Raw genomic sequence first — 18,740 nt, forward strand, 5'->3', positions numbered from 1 at the left:
CTTTCTGTGCAGACTGAATAATAACTGTATTACAGAAGAAAGTTGTGGTGCTCTAGTTTCTGCTTTTAATTCAAATCCTTCAAACCTGAAAGAGCTGGATCTCAGTGGGAATATAATAAGAAACTCAGGAATGGAGAAGATCTGCAGTCTGTTGAGAAATCCACAATTTATACTGGAGAAACTAAAGTACATATTTTTATTTATGTATTTTTCTGCATTTTCTAAATGTAAATTAATTGTAAAAGAGAAATTCAAATTAATGTTATATTTAAATCTTTTCTAAAATCTTACTGTATATTTCAGGTGAGATTTTTGCCAATATGATAAATACAAATTTATGGCATATTTTAATTTAGTCATTTAGCAGATGCTTTATCCATATCGACACACTTTGCACATATAGTCTGGCAATAACAATCTTTCCAATTAGTGTTTGCATTCTGTTAATATTTATACTTGTAATACTTCAGATCAGAATAAATTAAGATATTTATTTCTCTAGATTGTCAGACTGCAGTATTACTGAAGAAGGATATAAAGCTCTGGCTTCAGCTCTGAGATCAAACCCTACACACCTGATTGAGCTGGAGCTCAGAGGAAATGACCCTGGAGAATCAGGAGTGAAACTGCTCTATGATTTATTACAGGATGAATACTGTAAATTGAAGTTTATCAGGTGATAAAAGCCTTCAAATATTTTAGTAACATGCACAGATGTGCAGACAGTTGTAATAAATTAGGTTGGAAGGGGCGATTGAGCCAGTGCAGAATTGACACGTTGTAAAATCCAATTAGTTGACCTCACTTTACTCTTTTTAAAGTCAAATTATTTTTAATTGTTTAGCACCTTTCTCAACACTCATCATTTCAAAGTAGCTTTACTGAAAATTAAGCTGTAACAAAGCTTTAATGTCTTAGAAAAGAAAATAGTTTTCATGCTTTCTATAAGTAACCACACTGATTTGGCTCAAGTAAAGGTAACTTAACTATTTACAGTTAGTACAGTTAACTAGATACATTTAGACATAGCTCATATCTTTAATTAAAATATAATTGCTTTTATGTAATTATTTAAATTGTGTCATAGAAGGTGTTCCCCGTCTGTCGCTCTCTCCATGTTGTGTCGGAGAAGCGACACTAGGGGTCTCTCTTGAGCGCCGAATATACCTCTGATCCATTGAAAAAAGGCCAATGAGATGTTGGCAGTCAGTATTTGCATACCCCGCCCCCGGACATACGGGTATAAAGGCGAGGCAAATACAAGAGTTCATTCAGAAATTTTCTTTGGAGCCGATGGTTGTGCATGCTGTTCACGTGAGATCACACCAGTTCCAGTATTCCTCTGACGCTCTGCATGCTGTTGGATTGAGGGCGCATTACAGCGGTGATTTTCTCCTTCTTGCACGGCAGTGCAATTGCCCCTGGGCGCTTCGAGAGTGCAGAAACCCAAACTCTAAGAGAGTTGTTTAAGAGTGATTTTCTCTAAAAGAGCAATCCACAGCGGCGTTGAACGTCCTTTTCAGGACGCGTCTTTTTAAAGACGTGTTTCCGCCTCTGTGTAGTTTCTGGATGCGGTTGATTTCTCCCCACCTCCTACGGTCATAAAAGCTGCCTGGCATACCTGGGTTGTGATTACACGCAGGCAGCGTTTTTATGAATGGTCTATGTTTTCAGGGCGAGAACATAGCCATGACAGCATTGCGGTCGTAGGCTTTCTTTTGTCATGATAGCCACTTCAGCCGCCCCCCGCGCCTCGCCTCTTTCCCACAGGATTGGGGCAGGCGGCGCAGGTGATGAAGGCGATTTGGGGACAAAGACGGGCTGTGTTCGCCGGGTAAATCCCAGCAAACCTCCCGCCTCCCCGGTATGCTTGCTGGCTTCCGTCCGAGCTCGGGATGAGCGTTTTTTCTCCAATAAGGTTATGTTCTCAGTGCGAGAACATAGCTGTGGCAGAATTGCGGTTGGGGCTTTCTTTTGTTATGAGAGAAAGCCACTTCAGCCGCCCCCCGCGCCTCGCCTCTTTCCCACGGGATTGAGGCAGGCGCTGCAGGTTATGAAGACGATTTGGGGACAATAACGGGCCTGTTCGCCGGGTAAATCCTCGCGAACCACCCGCCTCCCCAGCACGCTTGCTTGCTCCCATCTGCTTGGGATGAGTGCGGCCCGCTTCACGACCGGCCTGCCGGCCCCTTGAGCTCCCGGGATTGGATGATGATAAACACCGCTGCATCGGAGAGCGTTACAGCGGCGTCTGATGTTGATGACTCGTCTGCGCCGCCACCTTCGGGTTGTGCGCCCAGTCTGAGCCTGATGAACAGAGGGCCGATATGCTTCCCCGGGTACTGCGAGCGCGAGGTTGGACCGGAAAATCCCGTCCCCCTCCCCCTCATGGCTACTTGATTGGTTCCACGGGCATGTGCGCCGCTCACAGCCGCGCCCCACCCCCGGTTCCTTTCTTCCCGGATGTGCATGACGAGCTGAGCAAGCCAAGCTTCCTCGCTCCTCCGCTCTCACTACCCTCGGCGGTAGAGCAGTCCCAGACCACTCCCCCCCTGCACGCCATGGCTCCCTCCTGCAGTCCACCGGGCCAAGGCTCCAAAATTTGCACTTGAGTAGTCCTGTTCTTGACGTGCTGCAGGAACTGCACTCGAACAGGTGATGGCCACCCTCGTGGTCCGGAAACACAATGCATGGACTGGACCTGGTCGCAGTAGAGGAGGTAGACAAAGCACGCTTTCTAAAACGCTCCCGTCTCCCAGCTCCGTCCATTCGGCGACACCACCTGACGACTCTACCCAGCAGCCCTCAGTGGTGAAGAAACAGATGGAGGCTATTTCACACATCCTGCCCGCATCAACAAACATGGGCCCAGCTCTCAGCCCCAGCGTCGGGCTCCCCACAGAAGATGGACGCCCCCTCATCTCACGGAACCCCTCGAGGACCCGGAAGGCTCCCAGGCGCTCCTGAGATGACCGACCCAGAGACCGAGACATTAGCTCTGGAGCTGGTAAGACCACTCCGTTCCCCGGTGGGGGGCCGGGAGGAGAATCTTTTGTTGAATTAATTTAATTTGCCACATCCCCTAATGGGGGCTGCGGTACTCACATTCTCAATAATAGAGCTATTTCCTTTTTGTCTCTGGGTCACCTGGCCCGCAAAATGCCGTTCTCACGGCACTCTGCTGCCAGGCCTCAACAGTGCCGGCATGCTGAGATCTAGCTGGCCTACCACCTACCGTCGTAGACACGATCAACCAAGCCAGAGCGCCTTCTACCAGGCAGCTATGCCCAGAAGTGGCGCTTGTTTGCAGATTGGTGTTCTTCCAGGAATGAAGACACTCAGAGGTGCGCAGTTAGGTCAGTGCTCTTATTCCTGCAAGAGAGGCTGGAGGGGAGGCTGTCCCCTTCCACCCTAAAGGTGTATGTCACTGCTACCGCGGCTCACCACAACGCAGTAGACGGCAAGTCCCTTGGTAAGCACGACTTAATCATCAGGTTCCTAAGAGGCACCCGGAAGTTAAATCCCTCCCGGCCAAGCCTGTTCCCCTCCTGGGACCTCTCGGTAGTCCTCGCGGGCCTCGAGAGACCTCCCTTCAAGCCACTAGAATCAGTTGGACTCAGGGCCCTCTCTCAAGACTGCCCTGCTGATCGCGCTCGCTTCCATCAAGAGGGTCGGGGACCTGCAAGCGTTCTCTGTTAGCGACACTTGCCTGGAGTTCGGTCCGGCAGACACTCGTGTGATCCTAAGACTGCGACCTGGCTATGTGCTCAAGGTTCCTACCACGCCCTTCAGAGACCAGGTAGTGAACCTGCAAGTGCTGCCCCGGGAGGAGGCAGACCCAGCCCCTTCGTTGCTGTGTCCGCATGCGTTTCTGCGTACCTACCTGGACTGCACGCAGAGCTTTAGACGCTCTGAGCAGCTCTTTGTATGCTTTGGGGGACAGCGGAAAGGAAACGCTGTCTCCAAACAGAGGCTTTCCCACTGGGTAGTAGATGCCATTTCATTGGCTTATCACACTCAGACCGTGCCCCCCCCCCCTGCGGGTCCGAGCTCACTTGATAAGGAGTGTTGCGTCCTCATGGGCACTGGCCAAGGGTACCTCCCTGGCAGACATTTGTAGAGCAGCGGGTTGGGCGACACCCAACACCTTTACGAGATACTACAATCTCAGGGTTGTGTCAGTTTCATCCTGTGTTTTCTCAGGTCCGTGCCAGTAGAACTCGGTAACACGCTGATGGGCTGGCCGGGTGAATCGCTTGCATATACGCCCTTTCCCTCGCTTGAGGTAAAACTGCGTCTTTTTTTCCCAGGAGATTTCACTCAACTCGAATCCCTGGTCGATTCCTCCCTAGCCATCATGGGTCCGCAGTTCGGCGGAGGAACTTGCCGACCCAATCCACTGCGGGTACTCAGATCTACCCTGTACTGGAATATGTGCTCCACAGAGTAGGGACTCCTATGCGGACTCCCCCTGTGTGTATTTTCCGCGATACGGTCCCCTTACGAGCAGACCCGCATTTTCCTTGGGTAAGTTTCGGCTGCCCCCTGGTCGCCGTGTGTAGCAATTCCACCCTCTGGATCTACCACCGCGCCACTTCCACATGTCGCCTAAAAACACATGTGATGTATTCACCTCCGTACCTCCCCAGCTAGGCAGGGGTGGTCTCCGCAGGGTCTTTTCCCCCTGAAAGAATGGGAAATTGGGTAAGACCCCCTTCCCTCAGTGCGTGTAAGGGCCCCTGCTGTCTATTGCTCTATGCGAGAAACATAGAGAGAAAAGAGGCCCAGCCAGGCTTGGCCCGTTCCCAGGTTGGCAAGCATCGCCTTGTTCCCCTGCCTAGGGTAACCAGAAGGATTCCGACAACTTTTTGGGGGCATTGGGGAAGGGTACGTGCAGGGTACGTGCAGTCTAACACAGCCGGTCGTTTGGCACGTAACAAATACCTGCCCGCTCCTGTGTCAGCAGAACACGTACATGGCTCAGCGCATGGCGGATTTAAATTGGACCCCTAGTGTCGCTTCTCCGACACAACGTGGAGAGAGCGACAGAAGGGGAACGTCTAGGTTACGGATGTAACCTCCGTTCCCTGATGGAGGGAACGAGACGTTGTGTCTTCCCGGCCACATCGCTGAGCCGAACCGCTGTAGTGGCCAGAACCATTTCCGGCTCATCAGAAAAATACTGAATGAACTCTAGTATTTGCCTCGCCTTTATACCCGTATGTCCGGGGGCGGGGTATGCAAATACTGTCTGCCAACTTCTCATTGGCCTTTTTTCAATGGATCAGAGGTATATTCGGTGCTCAAGAGAGACCCCTAGTGTCGCTTCTCCGACACAACGTCTCGTTCCCTCCATCAGGGAACGGAGGTTACATCCGTAACCTAGACGTTATGCAGTGTAAATACAATTATTCCTAGAAAACTGATCAGTCATACGGCACATTAGATTCTCCTTAGTACTTTTAGTGCACATTAATCTCAACATTTGTTGAGTACCAGCATTTGAGTGAAGAGAAATGGTTTAAATATAAAAGGCTTCAAGTTCACCAAAAGTAACACTACATATGCTAATGGTGATTTTACACATATCTTGTCTTCCAACCAGCTACAACAAAACAACAATAGTCAAAAGAGCTAAAACTGTATTAAATCTTAATATTTACTATTACATTTCCCTGTAAATTACCTTGTCTTGAACAAACATACATAATTTATTCAAATGCAAGGGCTAAAAGGTATTCTGTACAACCACAATTATGTACTTAATCATTTTAAGTTTTATATTCAAGTTCTAATTTTAAATGTGACATTTCAAGTAATGTTTAATTTAGAACAACTTTATTGTTTTTCTTAATGACAGCTTTACATTTTACAGGATAACAGTAATTTAATTGAAACTAGTAAAATGAAAAAACATAAGCTGTTATTCTGTAAACTTTGTTTGGGGTTTGTTTCAAAATTCTTAAACCAAGAACAAAGTTTCTATATCCTCCTAGAGCTTTGAAGCTACATCCAAACTCAGCACAAACCTTCAGACTGTTCTGGAATAGTATGCTATGTCTCCTAACTGATTGGACATATTTTATTTGTTCACATCTGACAATAGCAAATTGGAAAAATTCCATAGACTTGTATTGACAGAATTTTCAAATGGGCCAAAGGAATTCATATTCCAGCTGTCAATTACATTTCTAATGTAAACAAACCCACAAAAAGCCTCTAATACTGTATTCTTTAAATTGCTCTGTCTTTATATCATATATCACTGATCTATGTCTTTCTCTCTAATTAACTTGCTAGCTGGAGATTTGTCTTACTATAATGTCTGTTTATCCATCAAACTTCTGCTTTAGAACTTGTTTAAACTTTCAGACAAGGCTTTGTTTACAGTTCAATTAAAATAATTAAACAGTCACACATCAGATGAATTTAATTAGTCCAACACAAGTTTTGTAGCAAAGCATAACTAATTACATCATTAATTTTGAATGTCTATTTTCTCCTGATAAAGTATGTGGAATACATTTTTATCAACCAATTTGAAGAATTTCTTTAAACTAAGTTCTATACTGTAAAACAAAAACACCAAAAAGAGTTTAATCTGTCCATACAGCACCACAGTAAATCACACTACATCTATAGTCACATAATATAAAATAAAATAAACATAAATACTGACGTTAAAATGTGAAGTAAATTAGAGCATTTTGGAAAATAAAGCAATTTTTCACAATGGTCCACAAAATATTTACACATTAAATATTATTAAATATACACCAATTAAACTTCTATGGGTAGCATTTCAAACATTGTCTATTTGCTGCTCTTGTTAATAGCCCTTATGTTGTATGATATAACATGATCATCATTCATATATGATTCAAACGAGAGAGAAAAAATTGCTGGTATCATTTTATTTCTAGTATTTAAGAGAATGTGCAGAGCTCTTTGCCTATTAGCCAAAGAACAAATAAAACTCTTTGTGTAACTAAAATTATCCTTAAGTATGTAAGACATGTTACTCAAGTAAAATAGGAGCCACATTTTTAACCCAAAACTACACAAGACCAATAAGAATGATGGAAGCTGAAAAAGGCATAAAATTGTAGCAAGACTATCTAATCTTAAATGATATTCTACTTTCTGTAGATTTTTGAAGAGTTCTGCTGCAGAGGAAGCATGTGAGCATCTCAAGAAAGTTCTTGATAGAAATCCTTTACTGCTGAAAGAACTGAATCTGAGTCATAATAAAATAAAAGGCTTTGATGAGTTGAAGTTATTTGATCTGCTGAAGGACTCTCATAGCAAACTGGAGAAAATTATGTGAGTACACTCTTCTTATTTTATACATTATAACTTATTACATTAAGTACATATAAAAGACTCCCAGACACATACTGTATAAAGGCTTGTTGTTCTGATCTGCAACAAGATAACAATGCTGTTTTGTGTTTAGGTTGAGTTATTGTGATCTGACAGAGAAAAGTTGTTCAGCTCTAGCTAGTGTTCTCTCCTCTGATACCATTCTGAAAGAGATTGATCTGAACAACAGTCCTCTGAAGGACTCAGGAGTGAAACGTCTCTGTGAGGGACTGAAGAAGTCTCAGTGTAAACTGAACAGACTCAAGTGAGTATATTTTTGTCCTACAGACAATAGGTCTCATTCACTAACTGCATGTAGACATCTATTTGTTCATAAAACCTGTTTGCAAACATTTTAGTAATGTAATGTAATTTTAATTAAGTAAATGTAATACACAGTCCCTTATATTAAAAAAATAAAAGATATGACAGGTACATGCTACTGTGTTCATAAACGGCATGTGTTCATGTGCAGAACATTGAATCTCTTAACAGTTAACACTTAGATTGTGGTTTTGTATTCCTAACATTTATAATTGAGTTTAAATTATCCTGGTGCTTCAAAACTTTTGATAAACAGGTCTGTGTGTGTGTGTGTGTGTGTGTGTGTGTGTGTGTGTGTGTGTGTGTGTGTGTGTGTGTGTGTGTGTGTGTGTGTGTGTGTGTGTGTGTGTGTGTGTGTGTGTGTGTGTGTGTGTGTGGTTTACGAGGACAATTATTTAGGTAACAAACTGGTAATTACAAGGGTATTATGCTATAAATGTGGTTTATGTTGACATGTCTAGTGTCCCCATAATTTAAATTGCTTAAACATATTAAACAATGTTTTATTGAAAATGTAAAAAGGCAGAAAGTTTTCTGTGAGGGTTAGGTTTAGGGGTTGTTTTAGTTATAGGGTATAGAATCTATAGTTTGTACAGTATAAAAATCCTTATGTCTGTGGAAAGTCTTCATAATTATAGGTAGACCAACGTGTGTGTGTGTGTGTGTGTGTGTGTGTGTGTGTGTGTGTGTGTGTGTGTGTGAGTGTGAGTGTGTGAGTGAGTGAGTATGTAAGTGTGTGCGTGAGCATGTATTTATCACTTTGTGGGGACCAAATGTCCCCATAAGGATAGTAAAACCCGAAATTTTTGACCTTGTGGGGACATTTTGTCGGTCCCCATGAGGAAAACAGCTTATAAATCACACTAAATGATGTTTTTTGAAAATGTAAAAATGCAGAATGTTTTCTGTGAGGGTTAGGTTTAGGGGTAGGGTTAGGTTTAGGGGATAGAATATAAAGTTTGTACAGTATAAAAACCATTATGTCTATGGAAAGTCCCCATAAAACATGGAAACACAACGTGTGTGTGTGTGTGTGTGTGTGTGTGTGTGTGCTTGTGTTTGTGTGTGAAACAATATGCAATTTATATTGTTACTTTTACATTTTAAACCTTGTATAGCATGCAATCATATTTACTAGTTATATATTATATTAATGTGATTTAAAAACATATTTGCAATATAAATTTTAGTTATTAATTAAAATATGTGTAGAATATTTAACACATTATTTGGAGACTATGTGTTTTGAGAAATTGGTAAATATAGGAATATAATATGGTATAGATGTAGTACACAATGTATTGAAATGGTAAATCATAAACCAGTAGGTGAAACATTATATCTGCCTTATTTGCAATGCAATTTGAGAGTGTGCTAGTTTTCAGACATGTTTTTAGCTGATGCACACTGATAATTGACATGTAGATTCATGAAGCTTTCTAAATAATTTTGAGTCATTTTAAGACATTTTCATTATTCATGAGAGAATATTTAATTAATTACATCTCACATAAATCACAGACTAAAAGTAGTTTACCTACATATCCGTATAACCAGGTGTTAAATTTGGGTTAATTTTGTCTGTTTTCCACATTATTCTGTTTCCTGCAGGAAAATTAATTTAAAGTTTTTTTGAAGTGCATAACATAAACATTATGTTTCCATCTAGTCTGTGTACGCATAGAGCGGCACTGTCATTTTTATCGCGAGCACTGTATGAAACCAAATGGGCATCCATTTTGGTATCCACTGAAATGAAGAAGTTTTGCTTGTTTCATTAAAGCTGTACATGAAAGTTGGATTTAAACTGGATTGTTCATATCAAAAGTGAAAATTAAATCACGGCAGTAATTCTTCCAATAGAGGCAAATTTGTGTACTTTTTGTAGATTATAGCCTAATTATCCATAGAGTGTATTTTTGGTTGATCATTTACAGATTTTTTTTCTCTCTAGCAAATACACATGTACATGTGTTGGAAAGTCAGAGTCCACCAATGAAGACACTTCTTTACAAACACTCCTTCTCTCTTTTATAACTTGTATAATTATAATTTAATGCAAAGAAATATGTATCACAAATTATATAATCAGCATAACAATATAACAGTTATCATATAATCATGATTTGAGAATCTTCCAGGTCTAATTTATGCTTCAATGAAAGAAAAAAATGAGCTTTTGTTTAAATAATTAAAAAATGTCATCGTTAACTAATGTACTTATTTGATTATTTACCATGAAATGCAGAATATGACATTCTTCTTCATTTCAAATGCATTTTTAAAAATCACAGTTCAAAATACACTATTTCTGCTGAAGGGTACTAAGCAAATAAGCAGCCGGGGTAGTGTTGAGGGGGATCATGTTAGGATTCCCTCAACTCCAAAATACCAATTTAACCTAAACTTTTAAAAAAAATGTGGAAAGAAATATTCAGACACTTTGTGCTGTAACTAACTATTTTAAACAGCAATGATATTTTAAAATAACAAAACTGTTTGGACTTCTTCTAGCCTTTCAAACTGCAGTATTACTGAAGAAGGATATAAAGCTCTGTCTTCAGCTCTGAGATTAAATCCTTCACACCTTATTGAGCTGGATCTCAGAGGAAATGACCCTGGACAATCAGGAGTGGAACTGCTCTATGATTTAATTGAGAAACCACACTGTAATCTGAGACTGAGGTACGTACTTAGTCTATTTGTCCTTGAAAATTATAATTAATTGTACAAAACTTCAAGATGACTTAAGTGTGGTGTAACATTTTAAGATCATCTTCATTATTGTAGAATCACAGCTCTGTTATGTAAGGTTGTGATTATACATAATACATAATGTAAGGTTATGTCAGTGTGTACCTCTCTCTCCAGGTTGTTACAAAGTTCCTCTGCAGAAGAGGCCAATAAGTATCTGACTTCAGTTCTACATGGTGTAAATCCTTTACTGCTGAGAGAACTGAATCTGAGTGAACATAAACTAGAAGACTCAAAAGTGAAGCAGATCGCTGCTCTACTAGAAGATAATCACTGTAAACTCAACAAACTTCAGTAAGTATAATAAATTGTTTTCTTTGTATATAAAGTATCTTTAAAAATAACATTAATATTACAGTTTCAATAACTGGTTAGTATTAATACTATCATAGAGTTCTTTGAAGTAAACTGAAAACATTTCCCATGTTTGTTTGTTTTTCGCTGCAGGCTGAATAATAACTGCATTTCAGTAGATGGTTGTAATACAGTCCTTTCAGCTTTAATTTCAAATCCTTCAAACCTGAAAGAGCTAAATATGAGTGGAAATAAACTAGGAAACTCAGGAGTGATAAAGATTTCTACTCTATTGAAAAATACACAAGTCAGACTGGAGAAACTGGAGTATGTATTTTAATTTGTGTACATTTCTACATGTTCTGAATGTGAATTAATTTATAAAAGAGAAAGTCAAGTTAATCAGAAGTATTGTTAAAGCATTTGTTAATGCATACATCTCTGGGGTGAGATTCCTGCCAATATTAAGAATAAAACACATAATAACACATATTTTACACACTCTATGGCAATAATTATTTTCCATTTTTCTTGTTTTCATGTTTGTACTACATGATCTTATTTATACTTTTAATATTGCTATAAATTCATTTTGTATGTGTCTTTTCATAGCTTAAAGACACAATAGTTTGTCTTAAGATATTTATAAAGCATTAGTATCATGATCAGTTTCCAAGGGACAAATAAATCTTTTATCCCTCTAGATTGTCAGACTGCAGTATTACTGAAGAAGGATATAAAGCTCTGTCTTCAGCTCTGAACTCAAATCCTTCATACCTTATTGAGCTGGATCTCAGTGGAAATGACCCTGGAGAATCAGGAGTGGAACTGCTCTATGATTTACTACAGGATAAACAATGTCAATTAAATACTCTAAGGTGAGCTAAACTTGTGGAAAATAAATTAGATACAGTCTAATTATTTATAGATGTAGTATGTCAGTAATACAGTAAGTTACACAATCTGTTGTTCAAAGTTGAAAAATCTTTTCAACATTAAAAAAGTGCAAAACTGCTTTAATCAGCACAAGTCACTGGGGTTTAATTGAGCAATATTTTCAATATATGTTTCATTACACAAACTGTAGTTAAGATTTAAATTGAATACTGCTGTAACTTTCCTTCTCTACAGGTTGTTAAAAAGTCCTGCAGAAGAAGCCCATCAGTATTTGACTAAAGAGTTTGGTAAAAATCCTTTACTCCTGAGAGGGTGGAATCTGAGTAAACATAAACTAGAAGACTCAAGAGTGAAGCAGATCGCTGCTCTACTGGGGGATAAACACTGTAAACTCAACAAACTTCTGTGAGTATTTTAAATGGTTTTATAATTTGTATTCAACTTACAGTTCATTACCGATATGAATGTGTAGTGGGAACATTTGCTGTTGTATATAATGTGAAATAAACTCACAAAACTAACTGAAAGGTTGAATAGCTGCTTAGATGAATTATGTATTTATGGTACACATAGAGAACATTAAAATGTGTAATGTTTTGACAGTTTATGATCAGATTATAATTAAAATGAGAGAACTTCACCTTACTTTCTATTACTGGATTTTTTTCTGATCCCATATTTTTGCAGTTATTGTGAATATTGTGAAAATTTTTCAGTCTTCAGTACTCCATAACTTAAGTATTTTAACTTTAGCATGTAACCTTACAGAGTAAAGAGTTTGTTTCTTCTCTCCCTCATTATTTTTCTTTCTCTCTCTTTCTCTCAATGTAGGTTAAGAAAGTGTGATATTACAGATGAAGGTTGTTCTTCTTTGACTTCAGCTCTGTGTTCAAATCCATCACACCTGAGACATCTGAACCTGAGTGGGAATAAACTAGGAGACTCAGGAATTGGACACCTGTGTGATCTACTAAGAAATTCTCAATTCCAGCTGGAAAATCTAGAGTTAGTAACTGTTTGTATTGAACTGTTCATGAGTTCACCTGTAGTACACATTTACAGAATGACAAAGTAGTTATGCCTATTGTTTCCATGGTTACAGTGATTTTCCAGGGTTATCATAGATATGAGACATTTTACCTTCTCTGTTTCACAACAGGTTGTGTGAATGCAGTATTACAGAGAAACAGTGTGACATCCTGACTTCAGCTCTGTGTTCAAATCCATCACACCTGAGAGAACTCAACCTCAGTGGAAATAAACTAGAGAACACAGGATTGAATCACATATGTCATCTACTGAACGATTCAAACAGTAAACTGGAGAAACTGATGTGAGTAATGTTCAATTACAAGAAGGGATGAACCAACATTAAATTCTGTCTGATACAGAGAAGTCAATAATTATTGTCATGTAATGGCCAATAACTGATACATTGATGATTATTAGTTGAATAAGTTGATTAGAGCAGGGGCTTTCAAACATTTTAATGCCAAGGACCCATAAATATGATGATCCCCTTGTGATCTATTTTCATGTATAATATACCCTTCATACTGTGCAGAATAAGAGTAAATGTGATATATAAATGATATGCTCTTTGCTAAATTGTATATTTTGATTTATATTCTCACTGTACTAAAGCCAAAATAAATTATTAAAATATGATCTGGAATACAATTACTTTATATGTAGTCGACCCCATATCTTTTTTCTACCCCCTATTAGTGAAATGGTACATGTATAAATGGATAAAACACATTTCTACACATTTCCAAGTTAACTCTGTTGTAAGCTTTGAAATTAAATTATATTTGATTTATTCATGATAGCATTTTTATTCATCCGCTCTCTTTAAATGTCAGATGAATGGCAAATGTCATCTAAATCATACTGTAATCTAAAATTAGGTAGAAAAATGACTCTATAATAAAACATAAGATCCATCGATAAATATCCAATAACTAATACAGATAAATAAATAAAAACAGTCAACATAAACCAATAACTGATTTAGTGCTGAAATATCATGCATCTCTATCTATGAGAAGGAAAGAAATTAAGAATTTGATTTGGTATTTCGGTGCCTAAAATCACTCAGAAATAGTCGAATCCAAGACACATGATCATTAAGTGCTTGAGTTCACATATTTTGTGAAATGTTTTAAAGTTATTGCATGTTTTGTGATTGATTGATTAAAGATAATCTCTTCTCTATTTATGTGTTTGTCTCTTTCTAGTCTATATAAATGTGGAATCACAGATGTTGCTTCTTTGACTGAGGTGAAAACAGTGCGGTCTTTAAAGAAACTTGATCTGAGAAAAAACAGAATTACACAATCATCAGGGAAGAAGCTCCGTGAAGTGCTGAAAAACTCAGGCTGTGAACTGGAGTGAGTAAACATTTCTCTTCATTGTATTAAATAGAGCATCGTTGCATATTGAAAGTCTCTTATATTTGTTTACAGAAATGATCATTAATTACTGCACATTTACTGAAAATATTATGACCAAAATCAGACTCTCAGACTGATCAGTCCTGTGACAGATGGGTTTGACTCAACTATATTCAGATAAAATACACATTTGCCTGAACAATTCAAAAAGTCTTTTCCCATTTCAGTGTTGTCAAAGTTACTGCATTCTGCGTTTGGAGGTCTAATGTCCAAACAGAAGTTAAATTAAAAGTATGGAGGGGTGGTCAAATATTCTGATGAATGAACACAGAAGGGATACATCAAGAACTACATGATTAATAATTAAAGTTTACCTTAAATTCATATTTAACATTAAATAAATGATTCTGTTTAACATTAATATTATTATCTCTTGATTCCTCCTCACAGACTAGACAGCCAAGGTTGGATTCAAACTGCAAGTGCTGTTGGAAGTGCTGCTGGAAGTGCTGTTGGAAGTGCTGCTGGAAGTGCTGTTGGAGCTGTTGGAAGTGCTGCTGGAAGTGCTGTTGGAGCTGTTGGAAGTGTTTTTGCGTCTGGTATAAAATTATTATCCGGGAGTAAAACTCAGGATCGTGTGGAATCAACAAGTCAGGAAGAGAACAACAAGTCACCAACACATGAGGGAACCTCAAAAGGAGGTGAGGAAGACACTCTGCTTTATTATAATAATGTAATATTCATGTTTATGAGGACTCTGTGTGAAGAAGGCGTTCTTACTGATGTCACTGTAACGTTATTGGTGGAATGCACGTCTGACCATGTCTTTTAAAAACCAGATCACAGATGAGGTAAAACTAGAATATCACTCTAATTTGACATGGATTCAAAAGAGAGAGTGTTTTATGCTCAATATCATATCATTAATAAGATGAACGATCTATTAATGAATGAATCCAACTCACTCAGACTGCCGACAGTTTCTTTTCCATGCATCATTTTTATTATATCATGCATGTGTTTGAAAATGAATCGTACAGAACAATGAAATCACAGAAACATCACAACGCTGCTCCGTCTAGTCCACACTCGACTCCATTATCTCAAAAGAGACGGGTGACGTGAGCTCCACTGACACAGACTCACTCCTCTCGGTTGTTACTCACGAAAGTCAATCCTCATTTTCATTCGCCACTTTGTGTCATTCGCCACTTCCACATGTGACAGGTCACTGTCACTTGAATGAATGTGTGTTCGGAACATAAACATGTACTAGACGGACATCTTACGACTTTTGTGCTGCGTCAGTGTCTTGTGCAGGAGCGCTTCTTTTCTTTTTAAACTGTCTATTAAAAAAGGAAATGTACCCTTTAAAACGAGTCTTAAAACACCCTGTGTCTGTTTGGGCCCATGAATATGATCAGTCTAAACGGCCCTTAAAGGAATATTCCGGGTTCAGTACAAGTTAAAGCATTTGTGGCATAGTGTTGATTACCACAATAAAATGATTTAAATCCTTTAATAAAAAAAGTAAATGGGGCCCATTTTTGGAGGTTTAAAGGCAGAAATATGAAGCTCATGATTTTATAAAAGCACTTAAATTAATTCTTCTGTTAAAACTCTTGTATTATTTGAGCTGTAAAGTTGTTTAAATTTTAGGTTTTAGGGTTTGTTGACATTGCATTGTCATGGCAATGAAGAATTAAAATGAGCTATTATACACAGATGTGGTTATTAAGTGATTTAATGACTGTAAAATCATGTTAACACACATATTGTTTATGTCTTGTGTCTATACTTGTGAAACAGTATTTTAATGTTTACAGATTAAACCCCATTGACTTGCATTGTAAGTGTCTCACTGGAACACACATTTGTGCTTTTATTAAAGGAAAGTAAGGACGAGTAAAATTTATTTTGTGGTAATTAATATTGTGTTACAAATGCTTTGAGATGAACTTGTATTGAATATTCCTGTTAGTCAGCGCTACTCAACACACGGGCCGCATGTGACGCTCGAGCGATCTTTTGCAGCGTTATGATGTCATCATCAGAAATATATTTATCAGCAGCCGATCAAATCTGTATGAATTGTGAGGTGTCCATTTTCATGAGGATTTATGCTAGTTCTGTACATCAGACTTTAAGTTAAAAAATATCTTGGCTTAAAATATGGGTAACACTTAAAACATATGTTCATTATTGATTATTATTATTATTGATTATAATTAATGATAACCCCCAAATAATTATGAGCATTTCCAAAAGTACTAGTTAAAATATATATTTCTTTACCTCTAAATAGTCATGATTTTAATTTGATCAAATGTCAATTTTTAAAATCACAAGAATGTCTTTTAATCTGTGCATATTTTCAGTAACATGTCTCTCAGTCCTGCACTTGTCAGTGGTGAATCATCGCAGAAGCCGTAATTTTAACCAAATGCAACTTGATATAATAAAAATAAAAGGGCTTATAACATTTTAACCTCATAAATAATAAATCAAAAATCTGAAATAATACTTGTGTTATTTTTGGCATAGCCAGTAAATTACTTTTGGGTGTGCCTCAATAAAAATGGATGGACAGATTTTCAGTGATGTGAATATCACCAAAATCACCAAAATTGAAAATGTATTAAGAGGGAAACACCAATACTGGCATGTCTTTAGTAAATGAATTGACATTTATATTAAAAAATTCAGGCTACTTGCACAGAATATTTGGTGTCTGCCGCACATTTTGAGGTATTAATGTTAGCAATTGATTCATTGATTGTTACTTTTAATGACAAATTGATTATGAAAGTTTATGGAAATGGACCTATTAGTAAGAATTGGAACAGTAGGTGTCAAACAGCCCCGTATAATTCAGTTAAATAATGATGCAATTTGTTATGAGTAACAACAGATAAAATCCTAATAACATTTGGAAAAGCAACACATATCTAAAGTACTAGAAAACTAGAAGTTTTAAGTGAATTAGTACTGTTGTTTAATGTACAACTCCCATGAAAATGAAAGTGTATAGATTAGTTGCTAGAGAATAAAATAAAAAATAAACCTGTGGAATCGAGAACACTGGAGGAGGGTGACCAGCCACCATCAGATGAGGAGGCCTCAGAAGAGGAAGATGAGGACGACAACACAGATGAAGACACACTGCCTTCTAACTGTACTGTATCTATAAGGATTCATTATCCTGTTAATATGTGACCTGCACACTAAAGTATAAATTTAGTATTTAAACATGAACTCAATTCTTAAATGTCAGAGTTAAAAGTGCAAATCGTCATCCTTTAAAGCTCTGTGAACAGCAACTTGTGTTTATAGTTTATGACAAATATAAATAGCTTCAAATAACATTTTTAAAAACATTGATTCTCAGATTACACAACTTTTGTTTTACTGTATGCATTTATATGAATTATTGTACTTGTTACAGTTCATACACACTGGTAATGCACACAGGTGGAAGGGGCTCTGTCCTTCAGTTTATAGTACAAGTACAAATGACTGATGTTGAGCTGTCAATAATGTTGTTATGTATTCATACAAATTATCATTTAGTTTCTCCTTTGCAATTACAGATGTTAAAGAGGACTCTGAAAAAGACCCTGAACAGAGCGCAGATGTTAAAGAGGACTCTGAAGATGACCCTGGTCAGAGCACAGATGTGTCCAATCAATCTGACGTATGAATCCTACAATCATATAATGTTGTTTGGATTAAACCAATCCAGATATGAAGCAATTAATTTTTTTCTAATTAGTAGTCCAATTGTACTTTTATTGTATATATTTGAATTGTATATTGTTATACAAGACATTGTATTTATTTCTAAGACATGTAGCAGACATCTTTATTAATGCTTTAGAAATTAAATTAGATCATTACATTAGGAAAAGCCCTATTGTATTACAAAACATATCATATTATAGCTATAGCAAAGTCCCTTTAAAGCTGAAGTGTGTAACTTACTCGTATCCCAGCTGAATATGATTTCTTAAATATTAGTGAGCCATTCTAGATTAATTTTAAATGTCCTATAAAACTGTAAATATCGTGTCTGTGGTGCAATGATATGTTGACATTTGTTAATATGAATAAAGTCCTTGTGAACTGCCTTGATGAAGTTTCCTTTGGTGTGTTGAAGTTTGGGTGGGACATCATCACTATGCCTTATTCTCTCCACTGAGAGTGATTTAAATGCTCAAGACAATATGATCAACTCTTAACAAGTTATTTTTCATTTGCTGACTTATTAGAAGTGCTTTATTTTCATAACTTATCAAATATGATTATTTACTGTACACCATATTGTCAAAACATCAGACAGATCAGAAAGGTCTCAATAATGAGAATACAAGCATATTGTCTGTTGAATGCTTTTGACTCTATTGTCAGTCTTTACAGACATGAACAGCAGCAGGTCTCATCGGCTCCGGAAGGGAGAGACATCAGTGACCGAAAAATATCCTTGTATGGAGGTGAACGGGAACGATTCGTTCACTTATAAGATTTATTCAAAAAGACTTAATTCGTTTACAAGAACATCACTAGTGCTCATTCAATAAGTCACTCAATACAAGATTTAGTACTTTTAATAATTCATTACTTATTATTTTATTGATCTGATTAATTTGTATCTTTTTGTCATTTCTTCAGCAACTCTACACAAACACAGACACATTGTGTTGAATTTCATAGTAA

General features: G+C 37.7%; 1 protein-coding gene across 1 annotated transcript in view; it reads left to right on the forward strand.

Moving 5' to 3' along the window:
• Window positions 1–18,148, forward strand: part of LOC127639456 (uncharacterized) — a 160,057-nt gene extending 141,909 nt beyond the window's left edge. The window contains exons 53-66 of the mRNA XM_052121510.1: window positions 13–186; window positions 503–676; window positions 7,150–7,323; window positions 7,457–7,627; window positions 10,201–10,371; window positions 10,558–10,734; window positions 10,888–11,061; window positions 11,439–11,612; window positions 11,866–12,036; window positions 12,463–12,636; window positions 12,791–12,964; window positions 13,872–14,024; window positions 14,478–14,728; window positions 17,618–18,148. Of these exons, the coding sequence (XP_051977470.1) occupies window positions 13–186; window positions 503–676; window positions 7,150–7,323; window positions 7,457–7,627; window positions 10,201–10,371; window positions 10,558–10,734; window positions 10,888–11,061; window positions 11,439–11,612; window positions 11,866–12,036; window positions 12,463–12,636; window positions 12,791–12,964; window positions 13,872–14,024; window positions 14,478–14,728; window positions 17,618–17,727 (2,422 nt within the window). The 3' untranslated portion in view covers window positions 17,728–18,148. The remainder of the gene's footprint in view (window positions 1–12; window positions 187–502; window positions 677–7,149; window positions 7,324–7,456; window positions 7,628–10,200; window positions 10,372–10,557; window positions 10,735–10,887; window positions 11,062–11,438; window positions 11,613–11,865; window positions 12,037–12,462; window positions 12,637–12,790; window positions 12,965–13,871; window positions 14,025–14,477; window positions 14,729–17,617) is intronic.
• The last annotated feature ends 592 nt before the right edge of the window (window positions 18,149–18,740 follow it).

The sequence above is a fragment of the Xyrauchen texanus genome, chromosome 48 (assembly GCF_025860055.1).
Source record: "Xyrauchen texanus isolate HMW12.3.18 chromosome 48, RBS_HiC_50CHRs, whole genome shotgun sequence".
Lineage (NCBI taxonomy): Eukaryota > Metazoa > Chordata > Actinopteri > Cypriniformes > Catostomidae > Xyrauchen > Xyrauchen texanus.